This window comes from Phragmites australis, chromosome 12 (genome assembly GCF_958298935.1).
Source record: "Phragmites australis chromosome 12, lpPhrAust1.1, whole genome shotgun sequence".
Lineage (NCBI taxonomy): Eukaryota > Viridiplantae > Streptophyta > Magnoliopsida > Poales > Poaceae > Phragmites > Phragmites australis.
In genome coordinates, this window is record NC_084932.1 from 24,343,969 (window position 1) to 24,365,100 (window position 21,132).

The 21,132-nt window shown below is 41.3% G+C and overlaps 1 protein-coding gene across 1 annotated transcript; it reads right to left on the minus strand.

The window, feature by feature from the left end:
• Window positions 1-18,994: 18,994 nt before the first annotated feature.
• Window positions 18,995-20,835, minus strand: LOC133886917 (acetylserotonin O-methyltransferase 3-like). The gene is made up of 2 exons (XM_062326828.1): window positions 19,985-20,835; window positions 18,995-19,534 (listed from the first exon to the last, which is right to left on the minus strand). The coding sequence occupies exons 1-2, from the start codon at window positions 20,762-20,764 to the stop codon at window positions 19,235-19,237; spliced, it is 1,080 nt and encodes a 359-aa protein (XP_062182812.1). The 5' UTR covers window positions 20,765-20,835; the 3' UTR covers window positions 18,995-19,234.
• Window positions 20,836-21,132: the final 297 nt, after the last annotated feature.

Here is a 21,132-nt window from a genome sequence, read left to right on the forward strand (position 1 = left end):
TACAGGTATTTAGCCAACCCGTTTAAAATTCTCTTAAGGACTGTGGAAATAAACAACTTTTACAGGCGCAAAACAAACCACCTGTGTAAATCGATTATCATAGACGATTCTATTAAGTAACTGTCTGTGTAAATTGATTATCACAGGCTATTTCTTAATTGAACCGTATGTTAAAATAGTTTTTCATATGCGGTTTTCTTAAGTAACCGCCTGTAGATAGGTAGATTTTCACATGTGGATGACATAAGGACCCGCCTGTGGTATGTATTTTATTCAAAAAATAATAATGAGTATATATTTTATTCTCTCTAGATTTCAACATATTTTCAAGACAGATTTAAAATCACAGATTTGAACAGCATTTGAATCAACACAATTCTAATATTTAACATAAATACAAAATTATTCATAAGTACAATATTTTTATATCACAAGCCAAATATTCAACATAAGTATTCTTTCATCTCCCACTCACAAAGCCTCGGATAACTAGCCAATTCGCCTTCGAGATCGAAGAATCTGCCACTCTTATGAATGACTTCGTGCATGATGACCCGGCACATGTCATGTTGGACGTTTTGAATATCTTCGTTTTTAAGAGAGGTGTGGGTAGGTTCGATCATCCGTGTCTAAAATGAAAACACAACTTAAAGCGCAATGATGACTTACGTCTTCAGGGTTTGCTGTGTACCTTCCGTTTACCTTAAGAAACTGACAAACATAATATCCACAAAGAACAATGTCGAAACCTTGCTTGTGGTACTTCAAATAAAAACGCAACGTATTTGTTAGTTTAATAAACCTCTTCGTTATAAATAGTGAGATACAAGCATTAGAGACGTGTAATTATCGGAAAAGCTCTTCGTTATCAATATTCAGGATAGATCGATTGCCGAACTAAGCTATAATAAAGCGAGAGAAAAGCTTGGCACAAACGAAACTATGTGTGATTTGTTACATCTATACCATCCATAGACTCTACAATATTCAACGACAAATTCTGCGTAAACTATCAAGTTAGAGCTGCACTCACAGAACTAACCAGCTATATCTTGGATACTTCGTTCTAACCTCCTGCCCGACAGGGTTGATCCCAGCATCGAGCATTGTGTGCATCGGTAAAAAAAAAATGGGTAGACATGCGCGCGTTCAAATGAATCAGCATGTTACCCGTGATCCGGAGAGCTAGCAACATTTGATTACTTCGTTTTTTCGATTACCCTCGTATTACATTTCATGAACAAGTACATCGATCCTCTATTACATGCTTGTACAGTCAGTACCATATAGAATATATTTATTTTTAATGTTAAAGGCACTCGTATATATATAAAAAAGTGGGCATCGGATTTAAACGTATATAGTTGGCTCAAGTCGAACTCCCACGACTACTCCATCCTATCAAGGGGCAGTCATCAACATACAATCAGTTTTCTTATATGTACATGAGAGTGTGGTATTGCTAAATACTTTTTGTCTGATATATCATGATATAATCAAACATCACGTCAAAAATATGACTCGTTAAGAGAAAAATAAGAGAGACACATTTCAATATATATATATATATAGTAGCTTACTCCTTTGCTTTCTTTTTTCCCAGGGTATTATCTGATTTTCGTGTTCAGAAGAATTTGTCTTTAGTATTTCTCTATGTGCAGATCGAATTCAGATTTGATGTGCTGTCACATGATTGAAATGATTTGTGTCGGCGCTACAAAAGTATGTAAGAAAATTGTTACCGTACCATTTGAGGAACGAAGCACGGAAGAGCTCTATGTGCGGGAAGCCCATGGTCAGAGCCTTCCGTACCCCTACCTCAAATTTTTTGTCAAAGAAGACTGGCCCTTGTTGACTGGAAAAAACTGGCATCGAAAGTAGTATAGAGCAGTCCTGTTTGAATGAAAAAACTTGGATGAAGTAGACTAGTCCTGTATGGATGGCGAGCTGATGTCCACTCTGGCTAGTCGACAAACCCTGCCCCTGAATACGGTGGGTATCAAGTATCAAATATCAATGTGCTACTGGTAAATCCATCCATTTATCACGAAAAAATGATGATAATGACACATTGATATGTATATTACACACACTGGCTTCGTTGGCTGAATCTGATGTCATGGTAGTTTTGCGAACAGGCAAGATGGTTCAGCTTACCGACCGGAGCTCGGACCGGTCAAAATTTCAAAAGTATTCGGACAAAATTTATTTGAAAAAATTTGAAATTTAGAGAAAAATCGTGATTTTAGCCACTCGGTAACCGGTCGAATTGGACCGGTTACCGAGCGGTTTTTGCGATTTATCGAGCGGTTTTCTCAAATTTTCCGCATTGTCGGTAACCGCTCGGTTTTCTCGATTTATCAAGCGGTTTTCTAGATTTTTAGTGTAGTTCAACAAAAATCCTAAAAATTATCTCAATCTTGTAAAATCAATAACTAATTCATCTGAGCTTCAAATAAAGTGAAACAAATTTTGTTGATTTCCTTATAACATGATCTACATGATAAAAGTATTTATACTCATAAAAAATTTCAAAAATTTCTGTGAGAAAATGTATTTATTAAACAAAGTTAAATGCATAGTTTACTCTTTTCTAATCCAAAAATCATGAAACTAATTTTTTTAGTCTTCTTATATGATCCTATGTCTTTTAAAAATATATAAACTCATGAATTAGTTATTGTAACATGCAAGATTGTGTAAATATATTACGACTAGATTAATTCATACTTGGCCCATCACACCTCAAAAATTAGTGAAACCGCTTTTGTTAGTTTATTTATACTATGATTTAATAGTAGACATGAAAAAGTTAATTACAGTGTTGTTTCTTAACATATTCACTTTATGCTTGTGAACTTTGTAAAAATTATAGAGAAATTAATAAGACTCTAAATAAAGTGAAATCAATTTTAAATATCCTCTTAAGATACATTCTACACAAGAAAAATATGTGTTTGCATCTTAAATTTTCCTTAACATGAGTAAATAACTGAGCCATACGCTTCAATTTTTTTCATTTTTTTTAAAACTTCCTCCCTATTTGATGCAAACGACATTATTTTTGAAAACTTTAAGATTTTTTTTGAATTTTTTTTTTGAATTTTTTGAATTCAAATTTGGTTACCGTTCGGTTTCTGAAACCGAGCCGGACCAAGATGACCGGTTATCGCGATTTTTGCTCGGTTACCGTCAGGTTTTTAACCCTGACAGGCAATAACGCATTCAATCTGGAAGCAAAGTCTGGAAAGAACTGTACAATGAACATCATGTGAAAGAACCATTCTGTACTTGTTTTTTAATTTCCAGCCATACTCCATTTCAAGCAAAGATTAACGTAAACAACAAGCTACCGTTTTCTGTAGGACGGATTACGCGCAAAATATGTAATCAGAGGGAGGTGAATGATTGCGGAGGCCAAATGTAAATTTTAATTTAATATCGTAATAAGTTCGAGATAGACCGCTATCACGTCACTAAAAACGATGTACAGATAGATTCGACAATCTGATTGTCCTAAAATTTTAATAGTAGAACCTAGACAATGTTACAAAATTTTTACAAGGATAAGTCAATTGGATATCTGGATCAAGAGTTATGATTTTTACAAATAGACTGTAACAGATAGTGATGAAAATAGATTAAACCCTAAATTCATGATTATGAAACATTACAAAAAGTAACCAACCAAAATTTTCAGAAGTTGCCTAGATGCTCTAGGAAGATTTTGGATGGATCAAATTAAAAAAAAAATTGCATTCGCCAAAGGATCCATCAAAAAATAACACCAAACGACAAAAACAAAAAGTGCAGAGAAGGCACCAAATTACCAACTCCTCAACTTACATAATTTGATTATCATTGCATGGATGAGCTCATAAGATGCATCTCCAAAGATATACATTCACATATCCTTGAAATCTAGCCACAATATGTTGGTGTCATTATGGAAATCTTCATCTTTGTAGTCGGCGCCGATCATTTCTCTACCCTTGCTTGACTCCGTCATGTACCACTGATGGAATTTCTGTAATTGATAGGATAGGTTGACCATCAGATCTGGTTTGACCAGCGGTGTGCCCAATTTAAACAACTATCTAAACTCTGCAGTGTCAACCAGGGGTCCTGGATAATTTGGTGTTCTGTAAGTCCGGTTTCAGCAAGAAACTGTTAGATCATGACGTCCTTCAGGTAAGACTTCTCCCTGATGCGCTCATAGTCTAATTTAGGCTTTTCATTCGATGCCCCCGTCTATTTTGGTTCTCCATGGATATGAAAAACTTCTATGCTGAAGGATTGGCTAGATCCTTCTTCAGAGACTGAGCCTGCTTGAAGGGTGCAGTTATGCTAGTGTTCACTATCCACCTCAATTCCTTAGGACTTTGTTCTGACTACTGAGGTGGTGCCAGCATATTAGGTGGTGCCCGCTTCTGAGATGAAAGTGATTTCTTAGATGAAATTAACTTCTTAGATGATGCAGGAGCTAGCCGTGAAGGACTCGGACCGCTAAGTGGTGCAGATGCTGGTGACGTAGGACTCAAACCACTTGTTGGTGGAGGTGTTGGTGGCAAAGGAGTTGGAGATCTTCTACGTGGAGGTGACTTAGGGGTCAGGGATCTTTTAGGTGAAGGGAGGTATCCATGTGAGTCCATCTCCTCTTCTTCATTGTCTGTGTTTTTGCCAAACAATATGTAACACTTTTGCCACATGATGAAATTACCAATGTTTGCCCCCAGTTTCTTCTTCCCTATCTTTCTGGGGATATCCATGTCCATTTTGCGGTACCCAGGTAATATGCTATCCACTTGGACCCAGGCATATCCCGATAGTATCGGGTGATTGTTGAACTAAGCCCTGGCTTCCATGGGCCAAGTCAAGCACAAAGCCACCTTGGTGGTAACATTCATAGTGGGCACGACAAGCTTGCACTATGTGGTTTCTTTGATATCATCCAGGGGATAATGACATAATTTGTCTTCGAGAATTCCCATGGACGTGCAGCTACTCCAACGAGCACCAGGGCTGTGGAAAACTACAACATTGCCTTGTACTTGCTGCTGGCCGATGGCTTCTTGTACAGCTTGCCGTATAAGGGCTACTTTTGTCTATCTCTCTTGTTGGAGTTCTTTTCGTACAAGAGTCAAGATATATTGCATTTCTTGTTTACTTCGCTTCCGACTCCTATAACTCTTAGAGTCTTTTTGGAAGGAGTCTTTCCAAGGCCTCAAACCTTGGTCTTGCGTGCGGTCATGGTGCTCCTTATCTCCTAGTGCCAAGGTTAGCTCGTCCTTCTCACTATCTGCCTTGAAAGAGCCTTGGGATCTCTAGTCGTGGTCATCCACAATACTTTGCGTCACCTCTTGATCTTTTTCATTTTTGAAGCATAGGTTGCCTTTATCCAAAAGAGTCACCCCCCTTGCGTACAAATAGTGTTTTGTCATGGAATCCACAGAGCCGTCACAGGTGTAACACCGCTGTGGGCTAGTTCTTCTTCCTTCTTCTCCCAGTCAGGTAATTTCTTCATGTAACCGCGCGTGCCTAGTCTATGATGGTAAATGTTCATACCGTAGTTGGCCTCGTTTGCCTCACTTTGCTTAATTGCTTGCTCCGACTGCTTGTATTGCACGAATTCATTCTAATAATCTTGCTGGAGATGGTAGACTGCATGTTATTGTACAGGAGGTTATGTCCAACTATCAAAAATATTGTACAGGAGATGCAAGCAAAGATCTGACGGGGGTGGGGCGTCGCATACCTAGAGGGCGGCGACGCAGGCACAGGGAGCGGAGCAGGTAGATGAGGAGTGCCAGAGATGGGGAGGAAGGGGGCTGGATCTTAGGGGTGCTGGAGAGGGGGTGGGAGGATAAGCTTTTGTGGGTTGGAGAAGGTTTTGGGCCAACGCGTGGGGAGATGCGCGAAGCGGGACGCTCGGTAATATTGGAACTGTCTGAACTATGTACGTACAGTGAACGCCTGGGGAGATGAAAGCAGGATGCTTTGTTGTTTTGGAACTGTCTGAACTACGTTATTTGTATAGACGGTCATATTGTGGAGCCGTTTGTATTAATAGTGCAGACAGTTCTTAAATGCGAACCGTCCGTACTAAAACGTCCCACTTCGTGAAAATTATACTCGTTATTTTTCAGACGGTTCTAGTTTGGAACCGTCTGTGATACCCTTTGCACAGACGACTCCGAATAGACTTCTGTACAGAGGCATCCTACTAAATCATTTCTGTAGTAGTGGTACTAACTACACAACTCACTGGACTATTTACTACTAACTACACAATTCAGGGACTCTTTTGTTCTAACACTACTGCAGATACCCTCATCAATGTTGGTTCAAAATCGCCATCAGTGGCGGGTTTTGAACCTACACTGATTACTCAGAACTGATAATCACAGACTATCAGTGCCGGGTATAGAACCAGGACTGAAAATCATTATCAGTGCCAGTTTGTTTTTACCAACCGGCATTGATAGGTATTTTCCGCCCTTTTCAAAATGTGGTGGTTGCCGCCAATACTGTGGCATTTTAAAATTTTGGCCGTTGCCGGCAATAGTATACGGTATAGTTATAGACACACACATATAAATTTAATTTACGAGACGTCAAGTCAGCATATATACACAAGGATATATAAATTTCATTTCTAAAACATCTAGTTTCGTCAAAATATATATACACCGCATACATGTGAGGTTTCATTACAACAATGGAAAAGAGTTTAAGGTTTCTTGCTAATCAAATATTCTGAACTCTACTTTTTCTTGTTGGATGAATGTAACGAGATAGAGGAGCCAAATTCATGGAACTCGCCAGTTGGACTGATGACTTGGTCATTGATGAATCTGAAAAGTTGTTCTTGAAAGTGCGTTGATTTCAATGGTCATGAGTCGATCTCTGGACAGCCCGAGAAGCTGCAATTTCAAGAATTGAAGAAATCAATCTTTATGAACATGTGTTGGATCCAAAAATTAGTCATCAAGATGTATGTGGCATACCTCAGCATCAACCACCTAGTATGGCGCGCCTCCGTTGAATCCGTGCATGAATTCCATTACATAAAAGCCACATAAATTATTGCCCGAGCCTTACTTCCTATAAGGAAAGTCATGTCGGATAATCCATTCTTTCGCGAATGGCTGGTGCCTAACACTCTTCTTAATGTATTGTAGGTACACTATGTATTTGTGTGATTATTACCATAAGTAGACTTAGATTCAATCAAATCAAATATTACAAGAGCAATAACGAACTGGTCGGGTTTTACCTTTGTAGCAAGTCAATGATGGGTTGGTAGGTTTCTTTTGGATTATTTTGTGAGTCGAAGACAATGATCTTGCTAATGTCTGGCTGGATGACAAGGAGGATCCAGTGATAACTGCACATAGGTCACCATAGGTTAGTTGGTCCTAATTTCTAACTATGTATTGCTCAAAAAGAGTAGAATATTCATGGAGGGAAACACATACCCAAAGTGGTAGGGCAAAAGTATGTATTTCTTAAATTGTAGCTCCAGAATACACTTCAATGCATAGTCCTCGATTACTTTTGGATCGGATTGCATCATTGTCGGGTTTACATGATGTGGGTTGATGAATCTCACATGGTCGATGCCCTCTATCCGTCATCTTTGTACTCCCATTCTACATAAGGAATAAGTCAAGACATTCAAACAAATGGTACATGAATGTATACTATGATTATACGTATATGACACTTACAGTCCAACAACTCAAGATATACACGTCGAGGGCATCTTGCTGGTAGAGTCGATACATTTCCTCAAATAATATATAAATAGAGCCGTCCACGTGGAGGAAGTCTCGATCCTTGTATCTGGCCTCGAACATTTCTCTACCATCCCGCGACTCCTTCATGTACAACGTATGGAATTTCCGAAGTTGATATGTCAGTTTGTCCCACACGTTTGGCACGACCAAGAGTTCGCCCAACTTAAATTGCCATCTCTCGGCTACTTTTGGTGACAGGGACTCATCTAGAAATTGCTCTTTTGTCATTTTAGCATCTTCAAGAAATCTTTCTAAATTTTGTTCTTGTCGTATCTGTTCGATAGAAGACTCCTTCAAGTATTTCTTGTTTTTGATGTGCGTGTAGTCAAATTGACTCTTACGCTCAATAGTTTTGGCCATCTTTAAGAAAAACTTCTGTGTTTCTACATGAATTGGTATGTTCTTCTCAGGCTCTAGCTTTTGAAAGAATTTCTTGACACTGGCGTCCATTATCGCTCTGGTTCCCTCTGGTGTTTGTTCATAAGGCAACTTCTGAGGTGATGCCACCTTCTTAGATGCCCTTTGCTTCTGGGATGAAGCCGACTTCTGAGATGAACTCAAATTCTTAGACTGTGTAGCTGTTGTCAACTTCGGAGGGGGAGGAGTTGCCTATCTTGGTGGTGGTGGTGCTTAGTTTGGAGGTGGAGGAGTTGGCTCTCATGGTGGCACTGGTGCTAACTTCTGAGGGGGAGGACTTGGCTCCCATGGTGGCAACTTGCGTAAGGGAGGAGCTGGCTCTCTTCTGGTAGACAGTGGCGGTAGCAGCAACTGTGGAGGAATTGGCTCTCTTCTTTGTTACGGGTTACTTGTTCTTCCATCTCTTCCCACTCGTCGTATTTTCTCACGTTCTGTGGGGGTACACGTTCTTGTGGGAGTTGGCCTTGTTTACCTCACGTAGTCATTGTGGTTCATCTGACCACCTGTACTCTATGAAATCATTCCAAAATGGGTCCATTGTCGGATAATCATCCTATTTTGGTGTCCGACACGCCAAGTAATAATTTCTCCACAGCTTACCCTTGAAAGTCTTGAACGCGATGGCCATTGTTGATAGGGCACGACGCTTCATTTTGTCCGTGTTGCATCCTTCAGGGTACTCAAACTTTGCCACCAACTTACCCCACATAAGATCCTTGATGTTATCGGGAACCACCCACATGTCATCTCGTCTACGTCTCCAACCTCTGTATGTGATTGCAATATAGCCCCTCACTAGACACCCGATTGTTGTTTTAAATGGCCCCAGAACAACTTTAGGTCTCATGAGCTCCCCGATTGAATTAACCTCCGTCATGATGAAACGTTCCTCGGGCATCCTGCTGGGATCACGTCTACTCCTCTCTTCTCCTGTCATCTCTTTACCCTCCGGAGCATTAGCATCAGGATCAATCTGACCCTCTGGAGCACCATCTTCGGCCTTGCCCTGCGTAGCCTCAGCGGCTGTCTCCAACACAAATTGATCCATGTTCTCGTACGCACTCAGGCTACCGCCTCCCGTCTGGTCCAGCTCCATGTTTGCAGGCTCATCTTGTACCGAGGCTGAAGTAGGATCTGAGGAGGGGCCTTGTATAGGAGGGGGGATGGAAAGGGGCCATGCACAGCGGTTGGATTTTGTACGTGCCATTCCTACATAAAAATTTTAGACACAAAAAGCACTTGATTTAGACTTAAAATTAATGAGATATGTAATCAAATTATGGTCACAATATATGCATCGATTCACATTTAGAAAATGTCCAAGTAAAAATAGCTCATGACATATAAAGATGCTAGATATCGAACAATCGTGCTAACATGTCTCGTAAGTAAAACATAATATGCAAAATGCCACATATAATAGAGACATTGGCTATTTGAATCATTGCTACACATAATATGTACACAACTTCACCTTACGCAATACGAACTAATTTAGCGAAGTAAACAGCAACTATATAGCCACAAAAAAATTTCAAGTTCACATTCAATTTGTGCTTAGAGATACATCAAGCATTGTTCAACTCCCCACCTCTGTTCAGCTATTCTGAGTTTCTGAATGCAAGTGTTCTTCACTCACAGAACTGAATGCAAGTGTTCTTCACTTTATGAGCACCAACACTACAATGTACAAATTAAAAATCGGAAGGTCCACAAATATTCTCAAATAAAAGAACAAAAAATAATCATCAAATTTTTCTTTGTAGAATAGAAATTCTATGCCATGGGAGAATTTCTGAGGGAGAGAAAGCAAGAATTGGTATGTTAGCTCAAGCTAGTAGAAGGTGGGGTTAAGTACCAAGTCGATTTTTCTTTTTCTGCAATTAACAAATACCATTCATTTTAATCCCAATTGAGGTAGCTAGGCTTCACCAAAATTCATGAAAATTTAGCAGAAGGTAGGAACTCCTTCATCTCATCGGATATTTTCAGTAGAATATGCAAGAATAATTACTGAAAGCATCCCATGTAGGATCTAGTAGACTTACATTTTTCACAACAAATAAAAAACTTTTGATTGAATTAACTCATATAATATGCAGATTTGCATTTTTCACAAACTTTTGGGAATTTGAAACAAAAAAATGAATATAGTGAAAAGAAATTGGATCAAAACAACTCAATAAGGAACAGCATGCAAGCTTATTATATGAGTCAATTCAACATGGAGGGCTCGAGGTGGATGGAATAAAGTTCCCTTTGCTTTGCATAATGGCTAGGTTCAGACGATTGCTTCAAGTGCTTATTTGCTGAAGGCATGTATTTCAGTAAGCACTAGCACATATGTTTGTTTGTATGAAGAAGCATTTTCATAAGGTTATGCACATAAAGTAACAAGATCAGCCTTACCAAAACTGGATTTTCTAAAGAAAGAGGGGACAGATCATGATGAATTGTATCAGGTTGCCCCTAATTAACAAATGCCGAACCAACACGGTGGTACTCAGAATAGTAGTAAACCAATACAGATTTAACTAGAAAGGAAATAGTAATAGCAATAGCACATTGGTTTCGATATCCTAGGAATAGTAGTAAACCAATACAAAGCAAATGTTCTACATGACAAGACAACAGTAGCAAAGAATTAGGGGCTAGCAAATACAAACTGTACAAAATTTCAAAAACATGTTTTTTCCCTGTAGACCAAACCAATCGGGTAGCAACTATAAAATTCAGAGAAAAATTTACTTAACTAGCATCTTAGTGGTCGAACTGCTACAACAATTTGCTCCACAAATTTTGAAAACTTCATAATCTCTAGACCACTCAATCAGAGAAAATTGCTTGCCTTTCACTGAACTAACATCACACGAAATACATAGTCATATAGCATCTCACACTACCGTTCTCTAACCATAATAGAACTCGCAAGACAAATTTCAGAGAATAATTAACTGTTTTTGGAACAATTCTCTAACCACATCTAGAAGCATATAAACAACAGAGGGGGCGGAGGGGGAAGGGGACATCGGGGATTATGAGGAGGGAATGCCTTCGGTGCCCAGCTGCAGGGAAGAGTCAGTTCGTCGGGAGGAGGAGCGGCGGCGTGTCGGGAGGAGGTGGTGCGTCGAGCTGCAGTCGAGGAGGAGGTAGCAACTGGGGAGGAGGCGGCATGGTGGGGGAGAAGGCGGCGGTCGAGGAGGCAGTGACTGGGGAGGAGGCAGCGTGGTCGGGGAGGAGGCGTCAGGAGGAGGCGGCACGGTCGGGGAGGAGCGGCGCTTGGGGTTGAGGAGCGTTGGGAGGAGGAGGAGAAGAATGAAATGGTGAATGAAGTGAACGAGGAGAGCACTAAGCGTTGGTATATATATGTACAGAAGCATCAGTGTCGGTTCTAGTTGCTAACCGACACTGATATAGTGCTGGTTCTAGTTGGTAACTGACACTGATAAACGTATCAGTGCCGCTTCTATTTACTAACCGGCACTGATATGTGGGGGTATCAGTGCCGGTTACTATTTAAAACTAGCAATGATATATATTTTTCCCTGGAAATATTCTTCTATTGTTAAATTCAGCTGAAAACTTGAGAAATACATAGAAAAAAGATTTGAGTTAAGAAAAATATAAAACTAAATTTGTTGATTTTGTATTAGTGTCACCTACATGATAAAAATACTTGCATACATGACATGTGCATTGAATTATCTTTATTTCATTAATAAGTTTGTAATTTGTTAATTCCGTAATGAAATTATGAAATATCCCTATCCAAAAAAACAAGTGAAACCAATTATGTTAAACTTAATTTTTCATACTCTTTACATGAAAATTAACGTTAGCCACTGATTGTTGGTTAACTATGTGATTTTTTAGCTCTTCATTTGATTTTCTCCTTTTAATCTAATTTGAATTCTAACCAATTCACATAAGTCCAACCTCATGGTGCGGCACTCAGATCAGAACTTTCAAAAAGTTACTCTTCACTATACATGTCCTCGATACAAATACATGAAAGCTTTTTTCATTAAACGATTAATGCTTCGTTATGGTCGTGGCATATGTAGGTAGCTTCCTCAGTGTCATCAATGAGAGGAATTTCGACATTCTCTCTAAAATGCGGACACCGCTATTTTGATTAATGATGTTATTGTCTTGTGCTCTCGTATAAAATGTATAGCCATTAATCTCGTATGCTTGGAATGTGCGAATCGTAGTTGATAGGCCATAGCCAGCAGTTCCAACAGAGCATCGTCGGTATCCATACCCATAATATGTTGACGTAACCTATTACCAAAATTATCTCTGTGCTCTCTTGAGATCCAATCATCTGACTTCGTTGGATTTGTGGATCGTAGCATGCTCAGGTGCATATTGACATACGGGCTCACAATAAGTGACTACGCAGAACTGCAAAGTTTGCTTGAGTGAATGAAACATGATCTTTGATATGGATTGAACTAAGACCTATCGTCCCTTTCCCCTTTAGCCTCCACTCATAGTGAGATATAGGCATACCAATCGCGTTCAATTTCATGTAGTTAATGCAAAACTCAATGACCACCTCCGTACTCCACCTTTTGGCAATGCAACCTTCCGGGCGATCTCGGTTACGAACATATTTCTTCAGAACCCCCATGAACCTTTTGAAAGGATACAAATAATGCAGAAACACGGGGCCAAGGCTCTTTATCTCACCCACAATATGAACAATTAGATGGGGAATTATAACAAAAAATGCTGGAGAGAAAATAGTGTTAAACTGACATATAGTATGAACCATGTCTTCTGCAGCTTTATTAGTTTGTTCGGATCAATGACCTTCTGTAAAATTACGTTGAAGAACGAACACAACTTTATGATTGGGTCTCAAACATTATTTGACAGAATACCTCTAATTGCAACTGGAAGCATCTGTGTCATCATCACGTGACAATCATGAGACTACATGCTAACTAACTTCTTATCTTTCATGTTTACTAAGCTCCTGATGTTGGAGGAGTAACTAGTCGGAACTTTCACATCATGAAAGCAACCACACTGGCAGATCTTCTCTTCCTTTCTCATAGTGTAGCAAGTTGTGAGAAGTTTCTTTTTGCCGTTGTCTAATTTTATGTAATGTAGATCCTTCCTTATGTTCATTTCTTCCAGGTCCAGCCATGCATTTATTGTATCTTTTGTTTTCCTAGATATGTCTAATAAGGTACCAATCAAGCTATCAAACACATTCTTCTCCACATGCTTGACATCGATTGTGTGTCGAACTATAAGATACTTCCAATAAGGCAGCAACCAAAATATTGATATCTTTTTTCACATAGGAGCATGTTGCCCAACCGAGATTTTTGTACTGCCTGACCCATTTCCATGTACAACTCTAAGTGTCTTTACCATCTTAAATACCTGTTCTCCAATGCGAATCTTCGGAGCTTGATGATGCTCCAATGTCCCGTCAAAAGCTCTTTAATTCTTGCAGTATAGGTGATCTAGACGAAGGAACCTACGGTGACCCATGAAAATTATTTTCTGATTGTTCGTCAGCCACCGCCATCCCCCCCCCCCCCCCCGGTTTCCTCCGAGCACTAAACACATCCAATGTACCCTTTTACAGTCTTCCCTGATAGGTTACCAAGAGTGGGCCAATCTGAGATCGTTACGAACAGCATTGTGCGCAGGGTGAAATTCTCAAGTCTATACTCATCCCATACCCGTACGTCATCTTTCCCCAATACAAGAAGATCTTTAACTAATGGTTTGAGGTACACATCGATATCGTTGCCTGGTTGATTCGGCCCACTAATCAGCAAATGCATTATAAGGTACTTCCACTTCATGCACATCCAAGGTGGAAGGTTGTAGATACAGAGAGTTACGGGCCAAATGCTATGAATACTTTTCGTGTTGCCGAAAGGATTCATCCCATCCGTACTCAACCCGAACCTTATATTCCTCACTTCATATATGAATTCCTTGTATTTTGAATCGAATCTTCTTCATTGCATACCATTAGCAGGGTGTCTAAACATTCCATCTTTCTTACGCTATTCGACGTGCCATCGCATCAACTTGGCATTCGCTCTGTTAGCAAACAATTGCTTCAAACAGGGGATTATAGGGGAATACCAAACCACCTTAATGGGGAGGGGTCTTTTCTTCTTTCTCTTCAACCCCACACCATCGCTCTCGATATCATCAATGTCGCGCTTGTACCATGGTGCATTGCAAACGTGACATGCCTCCAAGTCTGCATCCTCGCCGCAAAACAACATGCAGTCGTTTCCACATGCATGTATTTTTTTCAAATTCCAATCCCAACGGGCAGACAACCTACTTGGCATGGTACATATTTTCGGGCAACACATTCCCCCTTGGAAGCAATTCCCTCAAGAATTCTAAAAATTCATTGAAGCTTTATCAGCCCAACCATTGCTATCCTTCATTTGAATCAGTGTTAACACCACATGCAACTTGCTATGCTCATCTTTACAGTTCGGGTAAACTGGTGTTTTAGAGTCCTCTACCATGCGCTGGAACTTTTGATGTTGTCTTTTACTGGTCCCCTCCCCATTGCACAACATTTGCTCTAAGCCGTCTTCAATGTTGCCAACAAAAGTGTCTCCTCCATCGTTCTTGACAAAAGTATCTTCAAATGCCAACATATCGAAGTCTTCGTTAACCATCATATCATTGCTTATGTCTCTTCGACTGTTGGTTGCCTTTCACGCCCAACATCTTCAAATTTACCGTGCTCAGTCCAACGGGTATAGCTACCCTTGAAACCCCTGCGAATCAAGTGTGCATAGATTTGCTCTATGTTTGAAAACTGCTTCTTGTTCTTGCAGTCGACATACGGACAACATATATAGTGATCGGTACGCTTCCTATTTGGCTTCTTGTACACTGCATCAGCCCTCAGAAAATCCTCAACACCAACAAAAAACTCTGGCCCTCGATCCTAGTACATCCATGACCGATCCATCTTCAAATCATTATAATTAAACACATTCAACTGATGTTTTATTATGAAAATAATAAGTAATTATTTGATTATGAACTTTACTGCAGACTTGCTTAAACTGTCTTGTGTTGAGCAACAACTGATAGAAGCCTCACTACAGGCATCTCTTGAAGAGAACAAATGTATTTGTAAGCGAAACAACTTCAATCTAAGGGCCTCTTTGGATAGAGGGGATTCGAATACTTCAGGTTTAATTCAAACTAAATTCTTAATACTCCCAAAGAGATATCCTCAAAGATGGTAATTTTTTTGACCCAACGCGACATTGATCCATGATTCAAAATGTTGAAACCTGACTAAAGACTTGTATGTGACTTTTTGCAATATTTCTATCATTTCCTCTACAACAATGTCAGAAGAATTTTATACAACGTATGATAACAGAAAAAAATCGCTCTGTCATCCCATTAGGAAATGCAGCAGAGTCCAGTGCGATGTGGCCTTTCAAGACCTATTTTCAATATGCAATACCACTTAACTATTAAAAAATGATCAAATATACATAGTGAAATTAATCAAATTAACTCTGTAAAATAAAAGCTAATGTGGATTCTAATATGAATGGAAATGAAAAAAATAGGAATAATACAACACTTGCAGTAGCTGAGAGCAGATGCCTGCCCATTGAAGTTATGGACTTTTTATTAAAACACAACAGTACCATCTACCAAAGTATATATTAATGTGGAGAGAGAAGTTAAACTGCTAGCCCATGCCAAAATCGATTGCTGGACATTCAATGCTAATCAGGCACGGTATAGTAGAATAACAAAGTGGACAAACCACAATCCTTTGACGTATCTCATAACACGTTTCACTGCAGTCCAGTGAAGATCAATAGGACACTGAATGTTACTGCAAACTCGATATGCTGCAAATGGTAAGTAAGGCCGAGTTATTGTCAAGTACTGTAAGCCTCCAACGATACTTCTGTATTGAAATCTCTCACTTCCTTTAGTTGCGTTCCTCGATCTCTAGACAGGCGCTCACTCTATGACATTGGTGTAGCGATTGGCTTGCACTTCTCCATGTTTGCTGTCTTCAAGAGATCAAGTGCATAGCGTTTCTGAGAGAGGACACCATTCTTTTCAGACTTGACTTCAATGCACAGAAAATATTTTATTTGGCTCAACCCTTGATAGCAAAGTCAGTCTTCAGTTGTTGCATCGACCTGCTTGTAGTAGTAGGTGAGGAGCTAACAATGATTATGTCATCTACATAGGTCGGTATGAAGATTGTCACTCCTTCTCGGCAAAATAAAACCAGAGATGCATCAGCTCTCAGGGGCTTAAAGCCATGCTATTGTAACTTGCTAGTTGTAGGGATCGGTGACGTCATAAGAGGAGGTGAATTGGGACACTTAAAAAACTAACCAGCTCTAAAAACATCAGAAGATAAACCTATATCACTTTCTATCTAAACGTGCTCTAGGCTTATCTAGCGTGTCTACTCTACGGTCCAAAAGAGATTGCAACCTATCTATGAAGGTAAATTGTAATAAGTATGTAAATGCAGAAACATAAATAAGATAGAGAGAGCAAACTCAATACATGACATTTTTATCCCGTAGAATCGATGGCATGAATACCACCCCTTGTCCACGTTGGATCTCTATAAAGGATATGCTCCCGGTCGTCAAGGTTCTTCTAGCCATGACTCTTCAGCAACCAAGCGACCAAAAAAAGGCCTCAACCCGGATGAGCTAGCAAAGCAAGGTCTCACCGCTAGCCTCTCTTCCGATCACTTGTCGCCTTCTTCACTTCAGAGCTTGAGCTAACAAGGCAAGGGTCTCTGTGTCCATGTACACGTATCTTTCCGCCGGTCCACACCAAGTCGGAGGGTCAACAAGCTTGAGCAACTCTGGCTCAAGGTGCCAGTGAGTCACCAATACTCCAAGGTGCTAGCGTACCACTTGGTACACTCTAGGATCACTCCTTGATCCACTCTAGGCAGCAACACCTAGCAACTTTTCTCTCTAGGCTTATAAACACTAATCACTCATTAATCTTGTGCTTAAGTGCCTTAGATGATCACTTTAACCACTTTGGTGGCTTGGATGTCTTCTCAAGTGTCTCTGAGTTTCTCTAAACTCCAGCACACTGCCACACCATCAAATGGCCAAATGGAGGGGTACTTGTAGTATCAAACCCATCATTAGCCGTTGCCCCAACGGCTCATAGAAACTATGAACACCGGATGATCCGGCGTTGGCAGTGGTATAAGCACAGAACCATTCAGTGAGTACATCTTCAGAAACTAGCTATTAGAACTCCACTCAAAACCATTTGTGAACACTGGACATTCCGGTGTGTTCTTCAACTCCGTCACCGGACCATCCAGCCTGTAGACTTGAGTTAGACCGCCACTTATTCTTCCTACAAGAATTGCTCCGGTGTGTAGACTTCTAATCACCGGACCATTCGGTGCATTGAACTTCATTCTTCAGCACCTTCAACCTTCTCTACAAGAAATGCTCCAGTGTGTATCCTCCGGTCTACACAACACAAGCGCGGACCATCCGGTGAGGTATTTCTCGCCCTCTGTTAGAAATACTTCAGTGTGTTCATTTCCATAACACCAGACCTTACGGTGAGTGCAACTTCACTGAACTCCACTGATAGAATACCCCGATGTTGCCAAACCTTCATCACCGGACTGTCCGGCGAGTTCAACAGCCTCTGGGCACAATGCTCTGGTTTGTGCAATTGTTGCAACAACGGACCTTCCATTGAATTCAATTTTCTTGTGACTTCTCCAAATCAATCAAACTTTATACCGGCTGCGGTGGCTTCTTTCTATATTGCAACAAAGTTCATAATTAACACAAGTACGCAACAAAAGGGTAAGAAGCAATGTCATTCAAGTTTTGTTGTTAACTAAAGACCCTGAACTATGTTATTTCCTTGAGAAGAATCAGGTACCGAACTCTATGGGGTATGTGAAGGGGCGGCGTCCAAATAGCACCATTTGAGCAACATGGTACTGGTTGGACTCTGGAATGACTTTGCTAGTGTGGAGCTCGGGGACGAGGAGGCGGGGCTCGGGCTTGTGGCACCAAGGAGGTCACTGGGGTGGACCTCGGGAGACTAGGTCGTCGGAGTGGAGCTCGGGGACGATGATTGTGGGCTCATGCTAGAGGTGCAGGGGAGGAGGCCGCTGGGGAGGAGGTGCTCGGGGCGACGTTGGGCTTGAGGACGAGGAGGCCGTGGAGGAGGTGCTTAGGGCGGTGAGGCTGTGGAGGGTGTGCTTAGGGCGATGTGGATCCACGCGTCAGCGTGGCTGGGGAGGAGGCTGCCGAGGAAGAGGTCACCGGGGAGGAGCCCACGTCGTTAAAATTAAAAATATACCTCGGGCAAATCACATGTACACACAGGAATAATCATATGTGGCTCCATGCATGCCACAACATCTCAAGTTAACCCAACCATTGGATTGCACATAAATGTCTTAGGTTTGCCTTAGATCTTCCTAGACCAAATCCAGAGTCTAAATGTTTACCAGCATCTCAAACTTATGTACATTTATCAATTTCTAAATGTTTTATAAAGTAGAACTTTTTCCACGATTCAACAACTACAACATATATTTTTCTCACAAGGTGAAAAATTGGGATACCATGACATTCTCCTGAATAGGAATTAAACAAATTTTCGTAGTATAATAGGGAAAAAATGTGGAACATTTTGTGCCAGGTTCTCTTCCGAACGATCAAATTCATTTTTTTGGAACGTCTCTGCCAAACGAATTTAATTAATTGCAACACTTATATAATTGTATTTATTAGCTTTATTAACTCCAAAGACAAGAAATCTCGTCGATGAACTCACACTTGTACAACACTTCCAAATAGAAAATGGGGAAAAAATAAAACGGCAATTACATGCGCTCAAACGGGCTAGCTAGGTCTGGCTAGCAGAACCCTTAATTATTTAGCTATAAAGATAACACCTCGAGTTATATATCGCTGGAGCTAGCTCATCGTGTACGTGAATTTCGTCGTCGTTCAAGGGTAGACCTCAATAACCGAAATAGGGCCCATCACTGGCGTAATTTTGTAGTCGCTGAATCCAGCATCGGAGAAGATCTTCTTCCACTCGTGCTCCTCTCGCCCCACGCCGCTGATACACGTGAGGAACAAGCTATGCATCTCTTCGGTCTCGGCGACGTTCCTGTCACGCGGTCCGGACCCCAGTACCATCTCCGTGATTATCACCTTCCCTCCAGCATCTCTCGCAGGGATTGCATCCTTGCAACGCCTGAGGATCTTGACACAATCGTCCTCGCTCCAACAATGCAGGACATACTAGGAAATGGAACACAAGAGCAAAAGATATTAGTTTTATCGATCTTAAGGAAAGCAGTGTATATATGGATGCATGCATGTTCACCACTTGCAGGTACATATATCCTGGGAGACCACTCAGACAATACACATATTAACCACCAATCATTCAAAGGTTATTTAGATTTTTCTTGTGTAAATGAAACCATTAGATTTTCTATGAAAAATATATGTAGTAATATTCCATTTACAAATTCATATAAAGATAAAGGTCAAATGTGCATGTTGAAGAGTGTGTAATGTTCAAAACATTGCATTGTTGAACCAAGAGAGTATTATAATTTTCATTTTGTAAAAGGTAAATACATTAATTTGTATATATTAGGGTTCAAGATTTTTAAAGCCTGTTGCAGTTATTGTAAGGTGGCATCTACTTGAAAAATACACACTGACACACGTAGAAATATATACCTTGAGTAAAACAGCATCCGCTGGTGGAATAGACTCGAACATGTTGCCGGCGACGAACTGCACGCTGCCATCAGCTATCGGAGCGTCTGCGACGACGTGGGGGAGATCCATCACGGTGCACTTTATGTTCGGGAAAGCCGTCGCGACGGCCATGGCGAACGAGCCGTGGCCCCCGCCGACGTCGACCAGCGAGGTCAGACCGCGGAAGACGTCGCCGTGGTCGCTAAGAACGGCCTCGATCAGGAGCTGGCTCTCGGCGAAGGCCGCGTCGTTCATCGTGTCGTCGTCCGCGTTCGCGGGGTCCCACCTGGAGCGGCCGTGCGTCAGCTCGAAGGGCGACTTCGGGGCGTCCGGCGCAGGCGCGGTCCTGAGCCACGCGGGCATGTCGAGGAACGGGGTCACGGAGACAGGGCCGGCCACAAAGCGCACGATGTTGGACAGGCCGCGCGGGCCGACGACGAGGCTGGACGCCGCGGTGAGCGTGTACACGACCTCGCCGTCCGCGGTGGTGGCGGCACCGAATAGGCCCGACGTGGTTAGCAACTTCATCAGGCACCGGAGGTCGGGGATCCTGGTCGCATGCACCCCCGTGTCGGCGGCGATGCAGGAGACGGTGGCCGCACCGCCGCGGCGGTGGATGGCGTCGGGGATGCCAAGATCCACGACGCACTTGAGCGCCATCGGCTTGATGAAGCTGAACAAGTGGTGGTAGAGGAGGGCGAATGCTCCGACCATGTCCTCATGAGACCTCACTTCTTCGTTTTCATGGACGAGCGCCATTCTTACCTAGTACAGAACAGCCTGTCTGTGTGTAGTATGTGTATATACTGTGTAGTACTGCACTACTGCTAGCTCAGGTTGGCCTTGCCAGCCAATACAATACCTGGTATTTATAGACGATTTGTGATGAACTCTTTTTTTGGTTTATTCTGACATGGGCTACGTATGTACGGATTCTGGTGGTTGATAATATTGACTACGTATATATTGTATATGAATTTTGTTTTGCTTTTTCTATTCCTCAGTCGCCTAAAATTTAATTTTCTTATAATTTCTTGTGCTAGAGCCACCTAAGTCTGCATGATGCATATAGACGTGGAGCTTAAACTTAGAATGCTAAGCAGTGTGTAACTCAGTAAAGTTTTACT

Bases quoted from the DNA above. Each gene is read 5' to 3' on its own strand.
- LOC133886917 (XM_062326828.1), bottom strand. From the start codon at position 20,764: ATGGCGCTCGTCCATGAAAACGAAGAAGTGAGGTCTCATGAGGACATG. The intron at 19,535-19,984 runs GTATATATTTCT...TCCATTTCCTAG, and splicing joins CGGATGCTGTTTTACTCAAG to TATGTCCTGCATTGTTGGAG.